Raw genomic sequence first — 25,984 nt, 5'->3', positions numbered from 1 at the left:
GGTGATTCAAGAAATAGTATTTCTGGCCACAAATCGAACGAAGTAGAGTTTTCCTTCGTATTCCCGGCTTAAAATTAAACTTGTATAATTGTGAAGATTAAACCTGAGCCAACCACGCGCAGAGAGGAAGGCATTCTCCCTTCCGCTGCATAGGAGATGATGTCATCATGTATTGCGCATACCAATTTTTGGCCCAGGTCTTACCTTCCCAGTTATATAGAGCCGTCCCAATACTTGTCAATACTTGGTGTTGGTTAAGGATAACAAGAAGCATTTTCAGATCCAGTGGCTTGTGAACGATAGTGTAAGTTGCTTCGTTCTACCTTCACTCTCGCAACGATTACAAATTAACATTATGTATTTATAGATAGCAAGATTTTCTTATCATCCAGTTAGTTTGAAGTAATACTTAACTTCGGAAACCACACGACAGCAAACACATCGAAATGAAGTTCGCATTATTTGTTGCCAGAAACACTACGTAGTAGAGAAAACTTAATAATAAGGGTAAATTATTATTATTATTATTATTATTATTATTATTATTATTATTATCACCACCACCACCATCATTATTATTAGTACCGATATTACAGTGAAGTCCGAAAGTCTTGTCACCTCCCCTTGTTTGTATGTTGATGTGCATCCATTTTGAACACGTCATAGCAGTTGTGTGACAATGGTTGATACTTTACGTTCCAGAGCGTTTAGTGATCCAGAACATCAGTATGGGCACCATCACTGTCGCGGCACAAATGATGCGGCGCCATGTCCTGTGTGAAATTTTCCGCAGCAAAGGCGGTGTAATTTCCTTTCCGAGAGTAATTAAGCAGCATGTCTCGAAACATCGATACCAGACAATTGAAGATTTGAAGCAAGGCATTCAGGGAAATCACACAACTGCTATGACGTGTTCAAAATGGATGCACATCAACATACAAATAAGTGGGGGATAAGACTTTCGGATCTTACTGTACTACAATGATAGGCTTCCTAGTTTTACTTTCGTTTCGAAGAAAGCCATGCTAGAGATATTCAAGACTGAACAGATCGGTACTGAACTAAGGCTAAGAAAAATACGATCTGCTTTACGTCTCAGTAAACGCTAGAGAGACATGATACTGCATTAGGTTATGCCTAACTCGTGCGAGAAGATAATTTGTTATAATCTCGTACATTAAAATAAAGGACACTATTTTTTTTTCCATTTGGGCACGGAACATTGTACCATGAAACGCAAACGATAGCGGCACATAATAATAACCATCTCTCTCTGTTTATAGATTAGCAAAGTTACGCTTGAATTAGGCCTATTTGTAAATTTTGTTTCTTCGTAGTTTGGAGACGGAATTCCAGGAGTAGTTCATTAGCATCTCGCACCCACAAGGTTTCGGGATCTCCCCTACAAAGAGTGACCTCCACCTACACCTTGAATAGCAAACAACACTTCCGCGACCCTGACAGAGTCATTATCATTACCATGACTACTCTAACTATAAAGAAAACAGAGCAATGTCAGCCAGCGTGGACGTCTGACAAATTATGGAGTATTACTCAGACGCTTATATCATCCGATTCTACTTCAATGATTCATCCCACTAAATGGCCCGAGAATGGTTTATCGACAAATTTTCTTCATGTTTTTGACATACCGCAGCAATGTTCGCAGTAATTAAAGCACTTAGGCCTAGATTTAAGCCTTGGGTTTTCTGAAACGACGCATACGACGTGCAAATCCGGACTACACGAGAGATAGTGACTGGTTTCTGTAAAGCCTTGGTTTTTGTAAACCGACGCGTGCGAGGCGGGCAACAAAATAAATAGTGAGTGGTTTCTATAACTACGAGGTGCGAGGTCTGCGTACATCGTAGTTATGGAAACCACTCACTAAGTAACTATAACGTCATTGCTATCTCTCATATAGTCCGGATTTGTGCGAGGCGGGCCTCTCACCTCGCAACTCGCATGCATCGGTTCATAAAAACCAAGGCTTTATTGCGAAATGCGAGATCTGCGCGGTCAACAATAAAAAGACAATCATGACAAAGAAAAGCTCAAGAAACAATATGATATTGCTCTATTTTTTAGGATTCATGTAAATCTCTTAGATACTCAGAAAGTTAATTCGCATAGAACACTTTTACTAAGCGTCCACTATTGAGTATCCTGCAATGTTCGAACATGAGAGAGGCAACCAAGACATTAAAAACTTCGTCATATTTCATATGAAAAACCAATTGCAAGATCTGTGCTATAATTCTTAAACGGTTAAAACATGTGTGTTGTACTTACTTACAAATGACTTTTAGAGAACCCGGAGGTTCATTGCTGCCCTCACATAAGCCCGCCATCGGTCCGTATCCTGAGCAAGATTAATCCAGTCCCTAGCATCATATCCCACCTTCCTCAAATTAATTTTAATATAATCCTTCCATCTACATCTCAACATCCCCAAAGGTCTTCTTCCCTCAGGTCTCCCAAACACACTATACGCATTTCTGTACTCACCCATACGTGCTACATGCCCTTCCCATCTCAGTCGTCTGGATTTAATATTCCTAATTATGTTAGATGACGATTACAATGCGTGCAGTTCTGCGTTATGTAACTTTCTCCATTCTCCTGTTTTTAAGTCTGTTATGATTTTTGCGATTTCCCAATATTTTGTTATTTTGTTACGTGTCTCCTTTTGCAAATCGACGAGAGATATATAAAGTTTACTTCTGATCGACTCATACACTGTAACAACTTACTTTTTTTTTTTTCAGTTGGTGTTCAAGACATCAGACGATAACATATTAAATTTCATAAAGGAATGTAATGGAGTGTGACTGATTGGTAAATCAGTGTTAATGTTAGAAACATTGTTAACCGAAGAGACTAACAGACATTTTGAGTATGAGCATTTTATGATAGATATATAACAGAAACAAAGGAACAGTACATTAATTATAGATGTAATAAATTATATATTGCACTGTTTATGCTTTTACAAGCAGTGGGAATGCTTTATGTTGTTCTCATTCTCTGACGCAATCTCAATGTAAAGTTAATTTGTTCTCCCTTGTTGGTCAGTTTGCGTCTCATCACTGTCACATTACACATGCAGCTTGTCACGCCGTGCAAGAAGATTTTCACGCTGCAAGCAAGGTTCATTTTCCATAGATGGAGACGAGGTACTTCAGTCCTCTGTTGAACTGTGACTTGAAGGACAAGGCCACTTCTCTGTATCCCACTCCGCCGCTCGTGATGTTCACGTACCCTCCAGTACCCTCGGAGTACTGGTCCTCAACCACAATGTTGGTGATGGTCCTGTTAAAAACTCCCCATGGTGGGAATCGCTTGAAATCCGTGGTGGTGCCCATGAACTTGTAGCTCTTTTTCACCACACCCCTGTAAAGAAAGCGAATTAGCATATAATACAGAGCAAAATTCATTAGAATGTGAGGGGAAACTGTCTCCGTATAATGCCATGGAAGCATTTGGGTACGTGCAAGAGAAGCCTGGTTGGTAGTTGGTAGCCTGACCTAGTCGGAAGGAATGTCTGAACGTTAAGCAATGGAGACGTGCAAAACGAGGCCTGATCGGTAGACTCTTACGTAGCCTGTGAGCCCGTTGGTAACTCGTAGACTGAATCACCTCATTTTTCCAGCTACCAACCACCGAAATGTCTTTACTACGCATGCGTCCGTAGAACTTTCCCACGTGCGTCCGTAGAACTTTCGACGCATATAATGGATTGGGAAAGATTAATTTCAGTTAATAATAATAATAATAATAATAATAATAATAATAATAATAATAATAATAATAATTACTAAAATGTTGTAAATTTACAATTTCTTTGTATTGTATTTTTCTGGCAATAAACATAATAATAATAATAATCGAGTGTTCTCGTGCTCAGGATAGGATTCGATACATAATAAATGTAGACGCATAAATTACATCTAAAATTAATCATTACTCATAACAAATTGTTTACATACATTTTTAAATTTTAAACTGTTGGAGATAAATAAATTTGCGTATATCTTTATTAATTCGTTATAAATTCTAGGGCAGATATTAGTACTTTGGTTGAAAGCAGTGCTAGTTAAACACTTGGGTTCCAACAAACGTATTGTATTCATACTTTTGGTTTTGTTTGTGAGTATATTATCCGAAATATGTGTGATTTTTATATATAAAATTGATATAAATTTGATGTATTTTCAAGACTTTAAATCCTAAAAGCAATTTTTCGGTAGGATAATCAATCTTTATAAATTTTGAAATCAAACTCAACCCTACCACCAAAGTCCATATCTTATTGTGAAATTGTGAGATGGAGTAGGAGTTGAAATGGATACTAATAGAGGTAAAGGTAGCTCCTTCACATACCATAAAGGCACTTCGGGGTCCATGGAGATAGAGCCTCATGCTTTCTTGGTCTCGGCACTAGAATGAGGTGGTGTGAAATGGAGACCAATAATAAGTAACTCTGTAAATGAATAATTTATATCGTACAGAAAGTGACGATTTTAGAAGCAATATAATTACCGGTACTGACCTTTTGGCAATTAATACGTATTGTTTTAACAATGTTCTGTGTGTATCAGAATGAACTACATGGGATTTAATGAAAGAGTTTTATTATGACGCTTTCCAGAAAAGTGGAATTATTTACGTGGTTATTTCCGTACTGAAAATACCCAAATATCACTTAGGAGAACTTGAAGCCCAATACAATCCATCCTGGAACTTTTATAAATTGTTAGTGTTTTAAAAGACAATTTTGAGAAAGCAGAGTAGGTTCAGGTACACTGACTGGCAGGTGCAAACAAACTTCGTTCTGATCAGCCCGACCTTCTGTCCAGCCACCAGCTAGCTTACGAGGGACCAACACGGTAACCAGCCAGGCTCCGTCTTGTACACTCCGACTTTCTGCCCAACGACCAACTAGGTTACGAGCGACCAACTCGGTAATGAACCAGGCTTCGTCTTGTACGTACTCTTTGAGGTGCAGAAGGATGGAACTCCCTCCTTCCCTATTTGAGGAAATAAAAAACGGAAATGCCCACTCTTTATACAGTGCGTATACTAACTGGCTCTACAGTGAAGCAAGAGGCAGTTTTCGACCGCATGCCACTTCTCCTGCGGAGCCAGTTAGTATACGCAGTGTATTAGAGACCACATGCTAACTGAATAGCTGATGGTTTTTATTCAGGGAAATAAATTCTAGAGTAAAAGCGACCACAGAACTAATGTTCCTTTCGATTATTACCGATCAAACATCTCCACTTGACACCTAGGAAGACATTTTTGCCTGAAAATGTTATTTTTCAAAATAATATGGTTTCAACGATGCCACGTGGGGTATTTTCTCAATTTAGCCGGCCAAAAGTCGATTTCGTCAAAATTGTCTCGAATATACAGTAAATGAATTAGCCCTACTACTAATTAGTTGAATAGTTAGGGAACCACACACAACCAATTTCCCCTCCTCTATGTTATCAGCATAGCACTCCAGTCAGCCGGAATTTGGTCGTCTCTGATAGTACAAGTAGGCCTAACTGTTCTCGGCGTTCTATGTGATCGTGTATATTCAAGGCGAATTTCCTTTGTTTCGGAAAGCGGTACATTTATTAAAGTTATGGATTGTCCTGAAGAGGGTAAGTGAGAATACAGGGTGGAAGTAAAATAATCCTGCAGATTTTCAGAACGAATAGCTCATTATACAAGGTGGCCCACTTAACTATTTCACCTCCGATATCGTGTAAAATACTTCAGATATACAAAAACCGACAATTACAAGTTAAATTACATTGAAGGGGACATCTGATACACGTAATGTATTTTTGTACAGGAAATAATTTTTAAGATATTAGAGTCAACTTCATTTTTTTAAATGGGTACGAACTATGTTCTGTATTGCAAATGTTGCGTTAGCTCTGTCTAATAACAACTGGCTACTTTACAGACTGAATGTCACTGGTAAGAGTAAACATAAACAATGTCTGACGGACCCTACCTTATGAATAGTTCATAACGTTGACGTAATTGAAGATCGAACAACCCATAGTAGAACCCATAGCGAGAAATTTTATTGCACACCGGATATTTTGTATTTTGTTTTTTTTTTTTTAGAATAATTGTTTGTTTTTATTGTACACTAATTTTATATCTCACTTCACCGTGTGCAACATTTCCATAGTATTAAAATGTACAGTATATTGTGATTGTGATTTAATTGACGCACAACTCTAACCAGACTTGTCCTCACTCTTCGATCCTTGGTCAATTACTTTATCAAACTATCAGACACAACAAATTACACTATTCCTCACACAATACAACCCATTTGCTTACGAACAACTGTTTTCAAATAATATATTTTGTTGTAAACGAGTTTTCACTTATACGTAGTCGTAACAGTAATACAAATTGATATGATTCTGGCAACAAATGTATAGGTACATGAAATCAAAATTTAATATTAAAATATAATCAGATTCTTTTTAAATACAGAACTGAAAGGTCGTAAATATATATATATATATATATATATATATATATATATATATATATACCTTGTCTTCCATACCTAAGTGGAAAATATGGCATTTCGCTTTACAACTGGGATGTTACAGGCTTACTATTTGGAGCGAGGGGTTGTTTACCAAAATTTACATGTAACATCCTTATACCCTTTAAAATTCCCTTTTATGAGGTTCAGAAGATTGTGATGGAAATTCTGAAGGCTTCTCTTCAAATTCTACACTATCATTTATATGTCAACACATAAATTTTTGTTTTAATGTAGAAATCGAATAATTATTTTACTCGTTTCATTTCCGTTTATCTTTTTATGTTTGTTCATTCCAAATCGCAGTGGTCAATCTCACTTGAGGACGGATGATTGTAAATAAATCTGTGTAGTTTAAATCATATTGTTCTCTGCAGATTTTACGGCGACATTTGTATTTCAATTCATATTACAGTCGAATTTTCTCATTCTATTCTTTTTATCTTTATTTTTTATTTTACTGCAAATTTTCATTATGTGAAATATTATCTACTATAAATTTTTGTTTATTGTAAACAAATTTATTGTAAGACATTCTTAATGTCATCTTAAATGTTACTGTTTGTCTTTGACAACCTCACCAAATTGTGGAAGATTATTTTATTCCATTAATAACCCTTAACTTGGCAAAGCTTCATTTTTCACACTAGTTTATTAAACCTTGTCGTACCGTAAAGAAAGCAACTATCGCAACGTTCATATTTTATATGTTGTACAATATTATAGTGAAATTTTAATTTTCCTACTTTTTTCTATTGTTCTATTAAAATTATAGCATATAGCCTATTAACCTGTCGTATCCTATAGGAAACATTGTCAATTTAAGGGTTAAGTTTTAGCTTGGTGATCTTACACGCTTATATTACTTCATAAAATCTAAAACATTGCATACATGAAGTTTTTTTTTTTTTTTTTTTTTTTTTTTAAGGATCAAAAGTATCTGATGATGCCACAAAGCAAGGCGGAAACGTTAATACTACAAATATGTAAAAAAAAAATAATAAATATGGTTTATTTAACGACGTTCGCAACTGCCGAGGTTACATCAGCGTCGCCGATGTGCCGGAATTTTGTCCCACAGGAGTTCTTTTACATGCCAGTAAATCTACTGACATGAGCCTGTCGCATTTGACACACTTAAATGCCATTTACCTGGGTAGGGATCGCACCCGCAACTTCGAGCACAGAAGGCCAACACTAAACCGAGTACGCTACCTAGGCCGACTCTACAAATATACTCCTATACTCTAGCCTATAATATGTAATTAGTAATATTTCGCTTTGTGATATCAATATGATAAATCATTGACAGAAATAAAACAAGTATTTATTTGAATATTAAATCAGTAAATAAGTTCTTTCTGAATCAATATAATAACAAATAATTTTGGCCAGCTACATCAAGCAAATATCCCACTGTGCGATGGCAGAAAGTTTCAGTGCTTGTCTCGGGCTAAACATAACTTCACCAGTTCAGAGTTTTTGGTTACGACACAAAAGAGGTGATCTCTGGCCTACCTGTACATTAGCACGTCTCCGTATTGGCGCCATCCTGCCACAAGATTGTGGCTGTTGTTACGTAGTGCTCCCTGCTGGATGATCCCATACTCGTGAGGAGATGGCTCATACGGGGGATACAGTCCACCGGATGCTACCGCGATGACCACGAACAGCGAGATCGCAAACAGTTTCAAGTCCATCCTGGGCCTCACTTCACAAAAGTGAACACTGCTACTGAACGAGTTGTTATAAATACTACAAGCTAATTAGGTGACGTATGCACTTAGTAAACAGGAGTGATCTGAACTACAAACATCCTCATTTGCATGGCACTGTGATGACGAAAGAATCTTTTCAGCTATGTCAAAATCTCAGAGCAAATATAGCACATAAAGCATAAATATTCAAAGGATTTGCTTTATCTTGACAAGTAGGAACATGAAGTGAATTCCCATGAGAGTGATTCAGCGTAACATTTGCATTCTGCAGAAAGATTCTTAAGACCATGTTCTTGGAATTGCGTGCCCTTGTCTATGTTATATAACGTAGTCAAAAAATTGTTTGTTTGATTTTAGAAAAGCTAGTCTTGAATCAGATATTGTGATGGTACGTCAAGGGTAGTTTCTCTTTTTCTCTATTGTCTTTCTTTCAGTAAAAAAGAAAAAATGGAAAGTATTGAACATTTTGCATAAAATACTGCGAACGTTCAGATTTAATAACAATGATAAAATAGAGAGTATAAACGATATAAACTGACAAAATTATATAGGTAATACATATCGGTCTATTCAACAAAATGTCAAGTGAAATTTAAATAGAATCTCTTATAATTTTATTTTGAATTTGTAAAATACCATGTTTTACTCGAAGCAAGTAAGGAGATAGATTTGGAAGTAAATCCCGAAAAACAAAGTATATAGATTTGGAAGTAAATCCCGAAAAACAAAGTATATAGATTTGGAAGTAAATCCCGAAAAACAAAGTATATGATTATGTATCGTGACCAGAACATAGTACGAAATGTGGATGTAAAAATTGGAAATTTATCGTAACCAATATAAATGACACTCCAGAAGAAATTAAACGCAGAATAAAAATAGGGAAATGCCTGTTATTATTCGGTTGAGAAGCTTTTATCATCCAGTCTACTTTCGAAAAAGCTGAAAGTTAGAAATTATGAAACGGTTATATTACCGGCTATTCTGTATGGTTGCGAAATTTGGACTCTCACTTTGAGAGAGGAAAAGAGGTTAAAGATGTTCGAGAATAAAGTGCTTAGGAAAATCTTTGGAGCTAGCAGGAATGAAGTTACAGAAGAATGGAGAAAGTTACACAAAGCAGAACTGCACGCGTTGTATTCTACTCTTAACATAATTAGGAACATCAAATCCAGACGTTTGAGATGGGCATGGCATGTAGCACGTATGGGTGAATCTAGAAATGCATATAGAGTTTTAGTTGGAAGACCTGGGAGGCAGAGAACTTTGGGGAGGCCGAGACGTAGATTGCAGGATAATATTAAAATAGATTTGAGGGAGGTGGGATATGATGGTAGGACTGGATTAATCTTGCTCAGGATAGGGACCCATGGCGGGCTTATGTGAGGGTGGCATTTGTAAGTAAGTAAAATACTATGTTTTTGAGACTGATAGTACTCTAATTATTTGTTTACATTTCGGCTGAACGTGAATGCCATTGCCAATGACGTTACTCCCAACACATGCCAATACACAACAGAATAACAAACGACTGCTTCAGCGTACGTATCGGGCAAAATAAATAATGACTGTCTATTCCTTTTTCCAAAAAAGTTAGACTCTCAAAATACTTTTTTTTTTCTGGGAAAATTTTGACAGTTAGCTACAGAAAAACGTTATTTTTTCTTCAGTTACTTATGCTCTATAACCAGTATTTTTTGACAGTTTATATCGTTTACAGAGCCTTCAAATAGACGTTCATCCGTGAGTGTGTGGTCGAGCGTGGCGGCTGGAAGCACGCTGTTTGCCGGCAGAGTGGGATATTCATAGCTCCTTAAGTCAAGAGCATAGATTGTTCATGCAAATTACAATAACCACCTACCTTTCTCACAGAAGTTGTTGGAAATGATGTCCATGTGCCGCCACACATCTCTCTCATCTTCCAAAAAAATCTGCATTAACTCGCATTAATTCTTCTTCTACTGCAGCTTCTCTTCTTCCATTGTCTTTCAGCTCTTCCAATATATGCGGATTATTCCGATACACTTTATTTTTTTTAAGTCCTCTATGAATAGAAATCGCATAGGTAAGATCTGGATATCACAAGTGAAGCATTGATTTTTTTTCAGTTTAATTTCCTTGCTGTGTGAATAGTGCATATTACTTAACTGACAATTCATGAATTAGTGAGTTCGCCGATACTCGACAATACAAGAAAAGTAAATCAACTTTACCCAAATATTCATGAATTAGTGAGTTCGCCGATACCCGACAATACAAGAAAAGTAAATCAACTTTACCCAAATAAATTACACCTCTAGCACTTCTACCTTTTATCTTTAAATCTGTAGAATTTGTCGTCGATTCTCTTTATTATACAAGAATAAAGACTCAGTTTACAGTTCTAAACCATCTCCAGATGTGCCGCTTTTTACGAATTGAGACACAATGCTTACAGTGTTCTGTACAAAGTGTCGCTATAAGTAGACAATGAAATAGATATGTGTGGGAAGAGTCATTTTTAATATTAGTAAGGGGAGCTAATGTTTACTGTTATTTGTTTGTATGATTTTATTAAATCTTCTGGTTTTGAGCGTACTTGATATTTGTAGCTAAATTACAGCAAACTCGCTCGTCTTGAGTTCGCAACGCTAACAGATGTTCATTTTGCGTTGTGCTTTAATATAAAACAATTTTTATCTCGAAAAGGAAGCAAAAAACGAGCAATATTGTATTTAACTCTTTTGTTTGAAATATCTCAAAGAATAACACCCTGAAATTACGGTTTAATCTGTATACAAAGCGTCTTTAGCAATGGGCGCGGTTAAAATTATTTGACAGTTATTTATAATATTGTGTTTATTAGAAATTCCTCATAAATGTCATTTTTAAATTTTTGACAAGGTAGGCGAACCTACCTTTTTTAAAGTTCAGTCTGTTAATCCCTTTTCTGCTGTACTACTTTTGATATTTTTATTGCATTTACACTCTTTCTGCAGTCTACTTTGGCGCTGTCTTCTGATGTAACTTTGAATTTTCAACTACGTTTCTACTTGAGCTTTTATAAACACATCAATGGCTAAGTGGTTTGATAGATTAGACTTAACAAAAATTATCTTTAAGATGTTTGTGAAAAGACTCGACTCCATGAGTAATATGTGGAATATCGAAAGTCGGAAGAGCCCACAGTACAGGGACAAAGCAAGTGTCTTCGTCCACATAAGTTTCAAGAATGTAGTCACGAAAGTTGCTAAATAACTCTCTCATTTCTGAGGCAGCTCTAATAAGTAGGGATGAAGAAAAGTAATGATATCAGGGTAGTAAATAATTTCCATATACATTGTTTACAAAATGCGTCCCGTTGCAGGGTGTCTCTACCGTCTGTAAGGAGTAGAGAGAGTGAACATCCAACACTTCTCAATAGTAGACCTGCTTGAGTGACGTGAGGTTGTATCAGAATGCCGAAACAAAACTCCAACAAAGAGCAGATAGTAAGACGACTGAATTCAGAATATGGGGAAAATGTGTTCAACTTAATTGATAATAATGATATTTTTTGTAAATTTAATATTTGTTCCGAGTTAATCAATTTGAAACACAAGTAATCGTGTAAATGTAAGTTCTATTATGAGTTCATTCATACGGAGCGGACTGTACAAGCAGCCACTACCGTAACAAGTCGAGTGTGCACGGAAGCATTTTGTAAACACAGGGCTATACATACGATGCAGTGTAGCCTATAACCTCTAACTAGGCTTAGTATTCCAGCTACCAAAAGACTGAAGTTAAAGACACATTGAGTATATAGTACGCCGAACACAGGTAATGCAACGGATAAGGATATAAACAAACAGGTTGTTGCTGCATGTTCGTGGAGTACAGTCAACTCCCGACATTCTGAAGCTATACTAGTAAACACATGCTTGAGCCGTGATGTTCATTTTCGTCGTGATCTTTGCAGTGAATAATAACGTGCATTCGTAAGTTATTTAACTTGACCGTATGCGGATGTCACTAGAAATGATTTTATATTGCAAGAAATTCTTCCAATAGCATATGGTGTTATTAGTGTACGATGTAGTACAAGATATTGTCTGATATTTTTTCGTGTTTCATTAGGGTATTGCATGTTGTTCTTCACTGAAAACCCACTCATTTTATTCGTACCTTTCTTGAAATTCCCTAAAATGTAGATTATTAAATTTAGAAACTGGAATGTTTTCACTGAACATCATGGTATGCTACACAACTCCATGCTAAACGTCGAGTTAATATCTTCATAATTTTCAGATTTTGACGGTACTGGTTCTTTTGGAATACGTTCAACATACTTTCTGTGCCTTTTGGTATTGCAGTGTCTTTCTGTACACTGTTTTTTGTCACATTTACGTTTATTTTACACAATTTATATGTAATGTTTTCTATATTGACAGTGAAAATATTAGTTCAAATATCCAATTATGCACTGCAGTATTATACGATTGAGCGTCTTACCTAAGACATTTTACCTCTGCAACGAATCTGCAATCAGTCACAAAGATGTAGTTATTTAAATAATACGATTAGTAAGAGCAGTGATCGATAAGACTACTCACTATGACTGCGTCCCGATTTTGACTTTCTAGAGGAAGAGGGCAGAGGATGTGTAACTATTTTGTATACGAACGTACTTATACCTGCGCTGTGACGTCACATATACTTCGAATGAGGCAACTTCATTCCAGTTTATAGGTAGCTGAAATACGGGCCCTACCTATAACCAATACTTTTTTCAGCTCTATTAATAAGTAAAGTCGGCAAACTCTTCTTGTATCTCATTAGATCTCAAATTTAATAAGGCAACCCAGAAAAAAACTTCAATCATTCACTGGTTTTCCCATCACTCTTATACAAGCGAGCTAGTTCTAACTAAGAGCTCTGACGGTACCAGCTCTGTCCAAAATGAAATTGGAAACAGTGAAGTGTAGCGCTTGAAAACACTGTTCTTGTTGCTATGTGTGTAGTTTTCTCAAAATCTAAGACAATATATTCAGGATTAAACTGTTCGTTACACAAAGAGTATATGCGTCTCCACAATGATTCATAGCAACCAGTTGATCTTGTTGTTAGTAATCAAAATAATCTCAAGTGCATTTCACAGTAGTAAACATCTAGGCTGGGAGCACGCTTATTTAGCAAACTGCTTTAACCCTTAAATTGGCAAAACTTCATTTTTTACACTAGTTTATTAAACCGTGTCGAACTGTAAAGAAAACAACTATCGCAATGTCCATATTTTATATGTTGTGCAATGTTATACTGCTGTGAAATTTTAATTTTCCTACCAATTTTTTTCTATTGTTCTATTAAAATTATAGTATATAAACTATTAACCTGCTGTATCCTATAGGATACATTGCCAATTCAAGGGTTAAGCACGTTTTTACTGTCATTAAAATAATTTTTTTTTCAAAAAGGATTATGCTTAAAACGATTTTGCTGTAAATAAAAACGTTTTCGCTAGAAACAAAACGTCTGCTTTTTCCGAGAACATTAGACTTATGGCAGACTAGAAGCAGAAATAGAAATAGAAATCAGGTGTGACAATGACGGTGGAAGATGACGTGGTTGTAGTGTTATAGTATTGAATGGACTTGGGTTGAAATTCACTTACGCTTGTCGGGTTCGAGTCTTAAAGAAACGAATTTTTTTTTCGTGAATTATGTATTGATTAAAAAAATATTAATGTTTTAATACATGCACGATTGTATGTGCACCCGGCACCCATCCAGAACAGTAAACTACCGGTACGGTAATTATTCTTTATTTCCACTTGGTATTCGTAATGGCATTTGCCTCGTCTCTATACTCTATCGCAGGGTTGCCAGATTGGTATAACTAAAAGTAGCGAAAGCTCGCTGGAAAAGTAGCCAAAATTCAGAAAAAGTAGCCCAATATAAATGGCAAATTTATATTTCGCGGATTATGTACATTTAACTGAATCGGAATGTTTTTTTTTTCTTCAAGTCTCCTTTATGAGCATTAATTTGAACTTTATTTGAACTTTATAAACTTTACAATCTGCTTTATTGCTGTCGTCTTTCACATCCTGAAGCCAGTTTGAGAATGAAGTACCATTTAACCACTGCCTATTAAACGTTTTGGTATACTTCTCCCACTTTCCCATTTTCAGCAATTACAGAACGAAATAATAAATATTTCCATTTTCAGTATAATCACAAAACAAAATAAATGTATAAAAAAGTTATTCACTACCACAATTTAAAAATGTTACTGTATATCACTTCTATAACAAACACAGTTCTCTTAAAATTATTTCACTATAGGACTCAGAATTGAATAATTAACCTACATTATAATTAGGATACAAAAAAGTAAAAAAATTAATTCTCTAATATAACTTAAAAACTGTATATCACTTTTACAAAAGATCCTAGTTCCTAATTTAAGATTATTGTAATAAACTACAACGGCATTCACAAAAATACTAACGCTTTAATTGGAGGAAAAACAGCAACTGATTATTATGTGCCTGCAGGCTGCACTTCGCCACTGCATTTCTGCTGGAGTGCTGGCACTGGTCACGGTAAAATGAGGAAATCCCCTTACACTGGATTGGTCATTTGACATATAGGCCTACAATAAATATATATTTCGCATAGGTACGTAGTTTCTCGTGGTTAAGGTGGTGGTGGTGGTGGTGGAATAAAGCGAGACGTACACTGTAACAGGTTTTTTCACGGAGAGGAAGACTGTTACTACACCTATTATTATTAATTTTCCCCAAATTCAAATCAGAAAAAAATAGCCCAAAAATAGCCCCGAAAATTTTTGAGTAGCCCAAAAAGTCACAAGTAACTCAATGGTAAAAATCAATAGCCAATTAAAATTTTAAGTAGCCCAATTGGCTACTTGTAGCCCAATCTGGATACCCTGCTCTATCGTAGAGGAAGAGCGAGCATTGATGATTTGTTTTACGTGGGTAGCTGGAGTGATATCTCTAGCAGCTGTACCTGACCCCTTTGGCCTTTGGTCTCTGTTTTATCTGCTTGCTAAATTGTCAGCGCATTTCGAACTGACGGATCAAGGTCAAGCAATGGACTGCATTTGCTACGTGTGCTTACCCCAATCCTGGACCATTCTCCTCAACTAAAGTAAGTTGGGACAGCCGAGATTATTAGTGTTTCAGTTCACAGTTCAGTTCAGTGACTCGTGCGTGGTTTGTACGTGACCTTGATCCGCCAGTTCGAAATGCAGTGAGTATGGTCTGCTGACAGTACAAAATAAATAAGTTTAAGTACGTAGCTCATTTTGTGTTTACGCCCAGTGTATTAATTCTGTACTTCTCCGTGTCTTTCTAAGGCACTCTCGGGTTTCGGCCCGGACTCATGATAATTATAAGGTAATCTCGAATCGCGTTCGGGTCTGGTTCAGACTGGGCATAAAAATTTCGGCTCATGCAGACTTCTACAGGGACATCATTTTATTTTTACCAACATTTCTAATATTAACCTGGTTATACCTTTGAATTAACGATTGAGAACCGGAAATACCATTTGCTAACCCCTTTCCATGACTGGAGTTCGATGATACTGGCATAAAATACAAACAAATCACTTTACTAGGTATAGGAGGGAAGAAAAGTAGTTCATCCATGTACGTAAAGTAGGAAATATCGCGATTTTGAGTTTGATAATTTTCATTAGGTTTTTGTTTAGTCAAAATACAGTACAGTATTAACAATAAGTGTTTTTACTTACGAACTGGGCTATCCATTCGGACGTATTCGTTATGCATTGAATATTATACTGTCTACAGCACATTAGCATACAATATAGAGAATGAAGTTAAATTGAAAAATGATCATAATATGGATATATAAACACAGTTTTGAAAATGGTGGCCGTTCATTTCAATACAGGCTTCAGTTCTTTTTTGCATATTATCGCACTGTAGACTATTGTACCTAATTTCAATTACCAGTTTTGTCCTTCGTACTAGTAACTCATGTTGAAATAATTCTGTACCTGCTCTATAAAAATTACCTTATGTACTGTAAATTCAATCTTCACTTCTGCCCGATCCGAAAAGATAAAATTACTCGGACATGCTAGCTACTGTCCGTCCAAGTGATTTTGTCGCAGGGTCGTAGAAAGAGGGAAAATCACGTCACAATTAATTAACGAGGCCCTTTTATTTAAGTTATTTTAAACAGTTATATAATATTACGTAAAAGTCCAATTCCTAACAGAAATTAATGTTTTCAGAAAAGAGCTAAGACAGCCCAGCCACTAGCCTTTACAGAGGGGAAACAGAAACGGGTGGTGGAACCGGGATGCGACGTAGGCAAACGGACGACACTACCTGTGCGAGAATATGATTCAATTTTCAAAGTTCTTTCGTCACAGGAAAACGCGAACATATTTCTGGAACTTACTATACTCACTGTTTCAGTACTGTTTGTGTTTACTATGACCGTAAGGCGACTTTGACTGTATACGCTTGGTTCTGTGCGGAGAACGGTTGGAAGTTTATTAGTAGAAGGGATGGAAGTGAAGTACATTCAAAAACTCAGGTACAATAAAAATTGAAGTAAAAATAAAATGATGTCCCTATATATATAGGCTACTTCCATGAAAAGAACTTCAGGAAAACTTTGTCAACTAGGCTGTAACAATCTTACACCACAGCAAACCACGTCGTCAGAGACACCTGAATATTGCAAGCGCATGCGCACAACCAAATGTTTTGCCTTCGAATAATGGTCAGTGTTTGTGCTACGAGCTGTCCAAGCTCTGCTCGAACTTGTTGTATCGTGCTGTACAGCGTTTTACCTTTAATGCTCAATCATGTTTAAACTTGCTTAATCGTTCTATACATTATTTTTTTCACTTTGCTTGATCATGTTTAAACTTGCTTAAACAAGCTGTACACTTGTACAGCGTTTTTGTAATCGTGCTAGGTTAAGTGTGCGACATTCTTATTGGCCTATTAATCATTTAAAAAATCATGTTTTTAAGTGGGTTTAAGAAAAAACGTTTTCACTTAAAGCAGTAGTGAACTCATTCCAAAGGCATATCGGCAACTACATGCAAAGACCAAGCTTTATTGACTACAAGGTCACTAGTGAAAAGTGTGTCTCGCATGGCTAAGCATGCGCAGACGATACTTCGTGACGACATAGTCTTTCGTTCCTGACTCCAAAAATCAGTTAAATATCATCCAAAAGTTGTTCCATATGTAGGCCTACCTATTGCATTTATTTGTAACAATAATAATGTGTTACCGCTATCTGAAAGGTTTGAAACGGTGCCCTTATAATTGGTACAATGTTGTTCGCTTTCGAAACTTTGAAAGCTTTCCAGAAAATCGATCTTACGGCTTTCGATGCGGACTCACCTTGTATGATACTCACCACAAGACAAAGGAATCCCGCAACTAGTGGAAAGCTGCTTCATGATCTTCATGTGACGATGACAGAATGAGTCAAAGGAAGTTCAGTTGAAAATAGGTAATGGGAAATATTATTGCTTTTGTTGTAACAGTTTACATAGACATTTTTCTCCTGTGACATGATGTTAAACCAATAGAATAATTTCATTAATCGTCTTTAATTGTCCTTAACATTACACAAATGAAAAGAAAATAAATGCCAGCACACAATACATTTCAGAGAATGGCAGTCGCTGAACTTCTGAAGTGGACCTGAAATTTGGAGAATCTTGATTGAAGAGATGGATACCGGAGGAATTTAGTTCACATTTTCTTGGGATGCAGGAGAAGAAGATGAAGATAATTAATGCAGACCATAGTTCATGGATTCTTCTTAAATGTGTTGGACCTCATAGCCTCACGATTAATTTTCGATTAAAGCCCGTATGCCATTACTAAATGTTCGGCACCGTATCTGGAATTTAAAGAGTATCCTATAGTCGCGTAGTTGAAGCCGATTCCGCCACTGGCGAGAAACGCCTTGGCTCCAAAAATCGATTGTTTGGTAAGAGAAACTATGTAGGTAAACGTCGCGTTTTGTGGAGGAATCTCGAAATGGGCGGTGTATTCGTTAGGATAATCAGATACATCGGCCGTAAAGTTTTGCCTGTAAAAGAATAATAAAATTTCAAACACATGCTTAAAATTAAAGCTACAAACTAAAGCTATGGAAAAACAAAATACCCTTAAGCAGTAAAATAAGACTGGAATATGAATTCGTCATTATTAGACTCCGAAATTGAGGTCCCAGTCGGGACGAAACAGGTTAACTGATAGCGGAGTATTGGGTGGAGGTGGGGGACAGGCTAGGGCTTCTTTAGTTTTTCCATCTTCTACCCACTGTGCTGTATGTATAGTTGACATTGAAGGTTTCGTAGGTACTAGCTCTGAAGCTGGGATTTTTTGGACAACATGAAATCATTGCGATGTCGAAAAGGAAGTGCAATTGGAACAAATTTTTAAATACACATTATTCCTTTCCTCCATAGGAAAGTAAAATAAAATCTTACAAGAATAGGCAAAACACATCACAACTGCTGGCAAAAAAAAAATAAATAAAAAATACTGCCTTATGAACTAAAATTTTATAACATGATTTTTAAATTATAAAGAAATTATAACATGCATGAATTCAAATTGAAAATGAGAGAGATATTTAGAATATGTAATTGAAATTAGTATTAATATATATATTTGACTAACGTGTTTTAAATAAATATATTTTCATTTGGTAATACTATATTATAATTAATGTCATTCTCAGTTTACTCTATTTTAGTATCACGTTAACCTACAGAACTTTCATTTTGACTTTTTACTGATATTAAATTCTTACTAAATACAGTGTCTTAATTATTTTCATTGTAAATATGTTATCTTTCTTTCTTCGTAGTAATGTATTAAGCTTCATACTATACCTAAATGTTAAGTATATGGCCTTTATAACTGCTTTCTCTTATCGCAGTCCACTGTTAGCAATTTGTAAAAATAAATGTTATGTAAACCATTGTTTCATTTGTAAACACCGTGTGACAAGACGTATTCTATGTTGCAAACATTATCTCCGATACAGGCTCTAGATTTTTTAATGCAAAATTGTTTAATCTGGTATTGTCGTTGAAGAATCTGGGAAAATACTGGTGAACCGTAAATAATGTCATTAATTTCAGGGTATTATTTTTTGTGATATTTCAAACAAAAAAGTTGCTTCTTTTTGCTTCCTCTTCGAGATAAAAATTGTTTTATATTAATCATTTCATAGCGTGTTTTAGGAAAGCCATTGATTTATTCCCAATATGTTCAGTGAATTTAAGAAAGCGGTGTATTATGATAGTAAATGATTGAAAGAATTTAAGTTCTGTCCTTTAAATGTGCAGGAATTTGTTCCGAACAAATGTAATATTTTTTTTAACTAGCCGTACCCGTGCGTTCCACTGCACCCGTTAGAAATAAATATGAAGTAATTACATAATTAAAATAGGACATTTGATCCAGGGAACATTCGTGTTTAATACAAGGATAAATAGTTTAATATGTTACTTAACTTAAATTGTATTTAAATAATTAAAATGCGATCATTTTGATCCAGAGATCACTCATTTGGTGCAATGAAAATTCCTTTAACATGTTTCTTAATTGTTATTACATGCAACCATAGTGTAACGGAGATTGACATATCTTTTACTTTTAATGTGTATACTTTATATTACTTGCTATATGTTTCCATTGAATTATGGTAATAACTTAATTTTAACCCTTGTTTTCTACGTTTCATTAAATGGCGCTTGGCCCACTATGGTACTGAACCCTTCAAATAACTTAAATAGTGATACAGCATATATAGCGAGAGGCACCATCCCGAAAGCCTTTGTAAAGCGGAGGGAAAAATACAAGCTGACGAGAGATTTTCAAGATGCCATCGTCACCACCATAATAAAATTTTCTGTAGCGATATTTCGTCAGCATCTTTATGGTGTACATTCAATTTGAATTACACTTGGTTCTATTTTTTTTCTTATGTATTATTCACTTTTGTCTGAAACCTGTTTATATAATTTTTCATTTTAAATTTTATTGTGAGCTATTCTGTGTCGCAGGGCAAACCCAAAATATTGGGTCACATTACTAAATTAAAATTAAATTTCTTTCGAAAATGTAAGAATTCACGATCTCCTATGTACCATTGCCATAGAATGAATAAATGTGTTTTTCTTCCTACTCAAAAATTTTATATTTTGCACATAGGAGTTACTGCAGGAACAGCAACGCTATAATCTGAGGCGGCGGTGAAAATGTATTGTATTGTTATTTTAAAAGTCTTGTATATCCTTAAATATCAGTCCTATCAAAATTTTGCATGGAATAAAACTTATCGGATATCATTTTTAAAGAAACATTTGTTATGTAACATTTTTCACAAAAAGCAATAATAAGCTAGATATTTCTATTTATTTAATTCAGGCCTCCTTATAACCCCCCTTTTAAATAATGTATTTTGAACAACAAATAACCTAAAATCTAACTTACAACGAACTTAATTTATATTCCAATTTTCATTGAAATCCGTTCAGCCATTATCGCGTGAAAAGGTAACAAACATCCAGACAGACAGACAGACAGACAGACATACAAACAAAAATTTCAAAAAAGCGATTTTCGGTTTCAATTATTTTTGGAAAATCGAAAATTACCAGAAAAATTTTGGCTACAGATTTATTATTAGTATAGATTCTCTTACAGAACGGAAAGTTACATTTGGTCAGATCAAATTTCTGAACATTTACAGAACAAAACTATTTTTTTCAATCATGATTATCATTATACACTGCACTCTTAAATTTACTTAGCATATTGGGAATTAATTCATTAGTTTTCCTAAAACATCCTAAAATTTTTCATACAAAATGTTTTTCTCGAAAAGAAAACAAAAACGAGCAAAATTGTATTAAACTATTTGTTTGAAATATCTTGAAGAATAACCCCCTGAAATTAATGACATTACTTACGGTTCAACCTGTATAGGCCTATATATGAAATGATGAGAAGAGTAAAATGAGAAGAATGTTGGTGGGATGATGTATGTACTATTGAGCCATGCGGTAGAACCCCAGGGACAATTCTCAACCTTTGTCAACATAAAGGCTCATTCACAATGAAAATTAAACATAACGTAAGCATTAACTTAAGAATGTAAACGTTACGGTAAAATCAAGAAGTCAAACCATCATTCACGATGGGAACATAAACATAACAGCAAACATACTTGGTAACCATGGAAACATAACAACGACGCCATTTCCCCATATTCTGTCGTATACTTCAGCGCTCCACGATTATGTTCTGTTTGCAAATCACGTAAGCATGAGCATGAAAGTTTGGAGTTTGCAAACTTTCATGTTAACATCTTACGGTAATGTTAATGTCAGTTTTTATGTGAATCATTGTGAATGATCCCATTTGATAACCTGGCCGCAAACTTCTGTGTTTATGTTACGGTTATGTTTAATTTTCATTGTGAATGGGTCTTAAGTGTCACTCCAGTAAGCATCACGGATTGAATCAATTTGTTACTTACTTGAAAATCAACTTGTCGTTGTACTGCCTCCAACCAAGAACCATGTTATTTTCGTCACTCTTGTGTGAGAACAGCATGTCGAGATCATACTCGTACGGCGAAGGCCCTTCGTATGACACACAAGAGGCCCCAGCGAGAGCCAATTGCAATATCCACACCACTGATAGTGAAGTGAGAAACCGTCCCATTGCCATCTTTGAATTCTGAGATGTATCGAATTCTACGCTTCTTATATATATATGCAGAGAGAAGAGAAAAAATAGTCAATTATCTAGCACATACCAATCTGTGGATTAAACTTCAGCATTTTATCTCCTCACATTATAAAAATGATATCAAGTGGGTATTACGTTACATTTCCAAGTATTAGACTAATTATCTGCCATTTGTAGGCCAATTCAGATGTTGCAATGTATAATGTTAGTTTTTGTTAGTATTATCTCCAAAAGGATGTGATGGAGCTTGATCATTGCTGATAGTAACCACCTTCACATCAGACGGTCCGGGACAAAACCGTCTTGTCCGAGACAGAATGTCCGATGCATTATACTGCTGGCCTTAGCACCAGTATCGGGGCTGCAGTGGTGGAAATTAATATAAAGGCAGTATGAATTTTGTGGCAATTAAGTTTATTTTGTTGATTTGTTGTACACTTCTGCCTTATCCTTGATTGATATTTACTAACAACTTATAAAGAAACCACACCAAACTAAATTTATCATTTTGCTTCACACATAATACATGAAGATTAAAAACCCACCGTCTTAAGGGTGGAAATTAATATAAAGGCATCTTTCTATTGTAGATAGTAAAATAAAGAAACAATAACAAAACACATTACAACAGAGTTCTAGTACTTGGTTGAACCACATTGTTCTTAATAACTTGAAAAATTCTCTTTGGCATTGATGTAACAAATCTGTTTAATTGGTCCATAGAAATTGAACCCCACTCTGCACGAATCGCAGTTTCAAACTGTCTTCCGTTGTGATATACACACCTTGCTAGGACCCCAATAGGTTTTCTATGAGGTTATTATCTGGACTTCTTGAATGGCCAGTTCAGAAGTGTGATTCCTTTCTCGAGAAACCACTTCTTCGATTTGGCAGAGACATGAATTGCAGCATTATCTTGCTGAAAAATCAGGTTGTCACCAAATTCTTCATACATCCGAACCAACTCCTATTCCAGCATCTCTGTGTAGGTGTCAGAATTCATCCTGGTGTGCACCCATGCCAAGTTTGAGGTATCTTGAGCACAGAATGCTGCCCAGATCATCACACTTCCGCGATCAAAATTTCTACTCATTCCAACTTGGTCCTCTGTATGGAGGTCGTGCCAGTAATACTGAAATCCATCTGGTCCATCAAAATTAAATTTCTTCTCGTCGCTAAATATCACTTGACCCCACTCTGAGGTCCAGCACATGTGTTCTTCAGCAAAAGACATTCTGGCTTTCTTATGGTCATCCTTTAGAGATGGTTTATTAAGTTTTTTCTTAAAGACTAGGTTATTGTCTCCTGCCAGAATTTGTCTTACACGTCTGGCAGTGACCAGTAACTTCAAATCAGTAACTATTTGAGAAGTAAACATGTATTTTACCTTTGCTTTGCACAGGATAAGTCCTTTAGTACGCTCGGAAAGCTTCCTTGTCCAACCATACCTCCCATTTTGTCCATACTTTGTGCCCAATTTCACAAAATTATCAATAACACAACTTCAACGTCCTAATTTCTTGGTGATTTGCCGATTGGAGAGCTTAAACTCTTTGTAAGCATTAATGCTTGCTTTTTCTTCTTCTGATAGAGTCTTTCCACGTGACATTGTAGCGATTACCAGCGAAAGATGCAACGGTCACGTCTCTCCAATACAACTGCAGTGATTTGTTTACACCGAGTCTTACATTACTGCCCGTCTGAGGTGGCAGCACAAGTGCATTTATACCAATTTTCACTCCCACAACAGAGTTCTGTTTGTTTCTGTCCAATGTTTTCATATAAAATGTGGGAACATAAGTGCAATGTGATATCCCTAAGTAAACTACATCATAGTTACCAGAAATGGGATATATGAATAAATACGTACGTGTTATACTGCAAAACTCAATTGCCTTTATACTGATTTCAACCACTGTATCTCTCAAGACGTATCTTTTATTCAAACATTTCTTGAACTGACTGCCGATCGACTTCCTTGTTCCTATTAACGTTTCCTTACAACAACATTTCTTGAAATGACTGCCGATCGAGTTCCTTGTTCCTATTAACGTTTCCTTACAACAGCATTTCTTCAAGTGACTGCCGATCGAGTTCCTTGTTCCTATTAACGTTTCCTTACAACAGCATTTCTTGAACGGACTGCCGATCGACTTCCTTGTTTCTATTAACGTTTCCTTACAATAGCATTTCTTGAACTGACTGCCGATCGACTTCCTTGTTTCTATTAACGTTTCCTTACAACAACATTTCTTGAACTGACTGCCGATCGACTTCCTTGTTCCTATTAACGTTTCCTTACAACAGCATTTCTTCAAGTGACTGCCGATCGACTTCCTTGTTTCTATTAACGTTTCCTTACAACAGCATTTCTTCAAGTGACTGCCGATCGAGTTCCTTGTTCCTATTAACGTTTCCTTACAACAGCATTTCTTGAACGGACTGCCGATCGACTTCCTTGTTCCTATTAACGTTTCCTTACAACAGCATTTCTTCAAGTGACTGCCGATCGACTTCCTTGTTTCTATTAACGTTTCCTTACAACAGCATTTCTTGAACGGACTGCCGATCGACTTCCTTGTTTCTATTAACGTTTCCTTACAATAGCATTTCTTGAACTGACTGCCGATCGACTTCCTTGTTTCTATTAACGTTTCCTTACAACAGCATTTCTTGAACTGACTGCCGATCGACTTCCTTGTTCCTATTAACGTTTCCTTACAACAGCAATTTTTTGAACTGACTGCCGATCGACTTCCTTGTTTCTATTAAAGTTTCCTTACAACATAATTTCTTGAACTGACTGCCGATCGACTTCCTTGTTTCTATTAACGTTTCCTTACAACAGCATTTCTTGAACTGACTGCCGATCGACTTCCTTGTCCCTACTAACGTTTCATTACAACAGCATTTCTTCAAGTGATTGCCGGTAGACTTCCTTATTCCTTTTAACGTTTCCTTACAATAACATTTCTTGAACTGACTGCCGATCGACTTCCTTGTTCCTGTCAACGTTTCCTTACAATCTGTAAAGTTGCAATATATTTATGAAGAGAAAAATATCTTCGAAACATTTGCCTAATCGTGAATTTATTCATTCGTCTTAATCTATTATGTATTTTGTTTTTTCGTATTTTGTGACCACGCCGTCCCAATTTATGTCCCTTGATCTGAATATAATTGAATCTACTTTTGCACATAGGACACATGTTACAAATTTAATGCTTTGAGATATTCAAGGAAAACATAATAGCAGGCAGGAGACTTAAAACTGGAACTTGATATTCTTGTTACATGAAGTTAGCTACAAATGCGTCTGATATATGTTATAATTTACTATTATTATTATTATTATTATTATTATTATTATTATTATTCCATTGGACATTCATTAAATTACAGTTTCCATGAAAAAACCGATTTTGACAAAAATGTAACGTATGTCCTTTTTGCAAAAGTCGATTCAGTAGTACTTATTTCCTTATTCTACATATTTATTCTATATTTATTTACTTTAAGCATAGCCGCTTCATGGTTTATGGCTTAAAGGAATAAGTGTTGCACCTTTCTCTTTTTCCATATCACAATACTTGATTACATTATAAACCAGGGGTCTAGTTTGACCATGTAAAATACAGAAGGTCGTTTGCTACATAGCAGCGCAGTGCTTAAAACTTAAGACATGTAATATGGCGATCAGTTATAATGATTTAAGGCAGACTGTCCCAGTCTGTATAATACATTAGCTGATATGGTTAACTAGCTGGCTTTACGTGGTCCGTACACTCAGGCACGGTTTGGCCCATTGTGCGCCCTATAGATATGCGATGATTGTTCCAGTCCGACAGGTGGCCTGAGCGCCATCCTGCTTCAGACCCTGATAGAGCCAGGTTTCGCTTCGAGAACGAGTAGCCTGATGATCCCCAGGGGCCCGAAG

The 25,984-nt window shown here is 35.9% G+C and overlaps 2 protein-coding genes and 1 long non-coding RNA gene across 4 annotated transcripts in view; 1 reads left to right on the top strand and 2 right to left on the bottom strand.

The window, feature by feature from the left end:
- LOC138699819 (protein Wnt-5b-like) overlaps positions 1–25,984 on the top strand; it is a 2,020,855-nt gene that overhangs the window by 1,796,568 nt on the left and 198,303 nt on the right. The gene's annotated exons all lie outside the window — the stretch shown is intronic.
- On the bottom strand, positions 2,891–8,306 carry LOC138699804 (probable salivary secreted peptide). The gene is made up of 2 exons (XM_069825974.1): positions 8,087–8,306; positions 2,891–3,393 (listed from the first exon to the last, which is right to left on the bottom strand). The coding sequence occupies exons 1-2, from the start codon at positions 8,266–8,268 to the stop codon at positions 3,153–3,155; spliced, it is 423 nt and encodes a 140-aa protein (XP_069682075.1). The 5' UTR covers positions 8,269–8,306; the 3' UTR covers positions 2,891–3,152.
- LOC138699803 (uncharacterized) lies at positions 17,858–21,973 on the bottom strand. The gene is made up of 2 exons (XR_011332080.1): positions 21,833–21,973; positions 17,858–18,364 (listed from the first exon to the last, which is right to left on the bottom strand). It is a non-coding gene; the product is annotated as an uncharacterized lncRNA (long non-coding RNA).

This window comes from Periplaneta americana, chromosome 5 (genome assembly GCF_040183065.1).
Source record: "Periplaneta americana isolate PAMFEO1 chromosome 5, P.americana_PAMFEO1_priV1, whole genome shotgun sequence".
NCBI lineage: Eukaryota > Metazoa > Arthropoda > Insecta > Blattodea > Blattidae > Periplaneta > Periplaneta americana.
The sequence above is the reverse complement of the archived record's forward strand: the minus strand, read 5'-3'. Positions and strand labels throughout refer to the sequence as shown.

Coding starts and splice junctions, on each gene's coding strand:
- LOC138699804 (XM_069825974.1), bottom strand. CDS start 8,268: ATGGACTTGAAACTGTTTGCGATCTCGCTGTTCGTGGTCATCGCGGTA. Junction 3,394..8,086: donor GGAGACGTGCTAATGTACAG/GTAGGCCAGAGA, acceptor CTTTCTTTACAG/GGGTGTGGTGAAAAAGAGCT.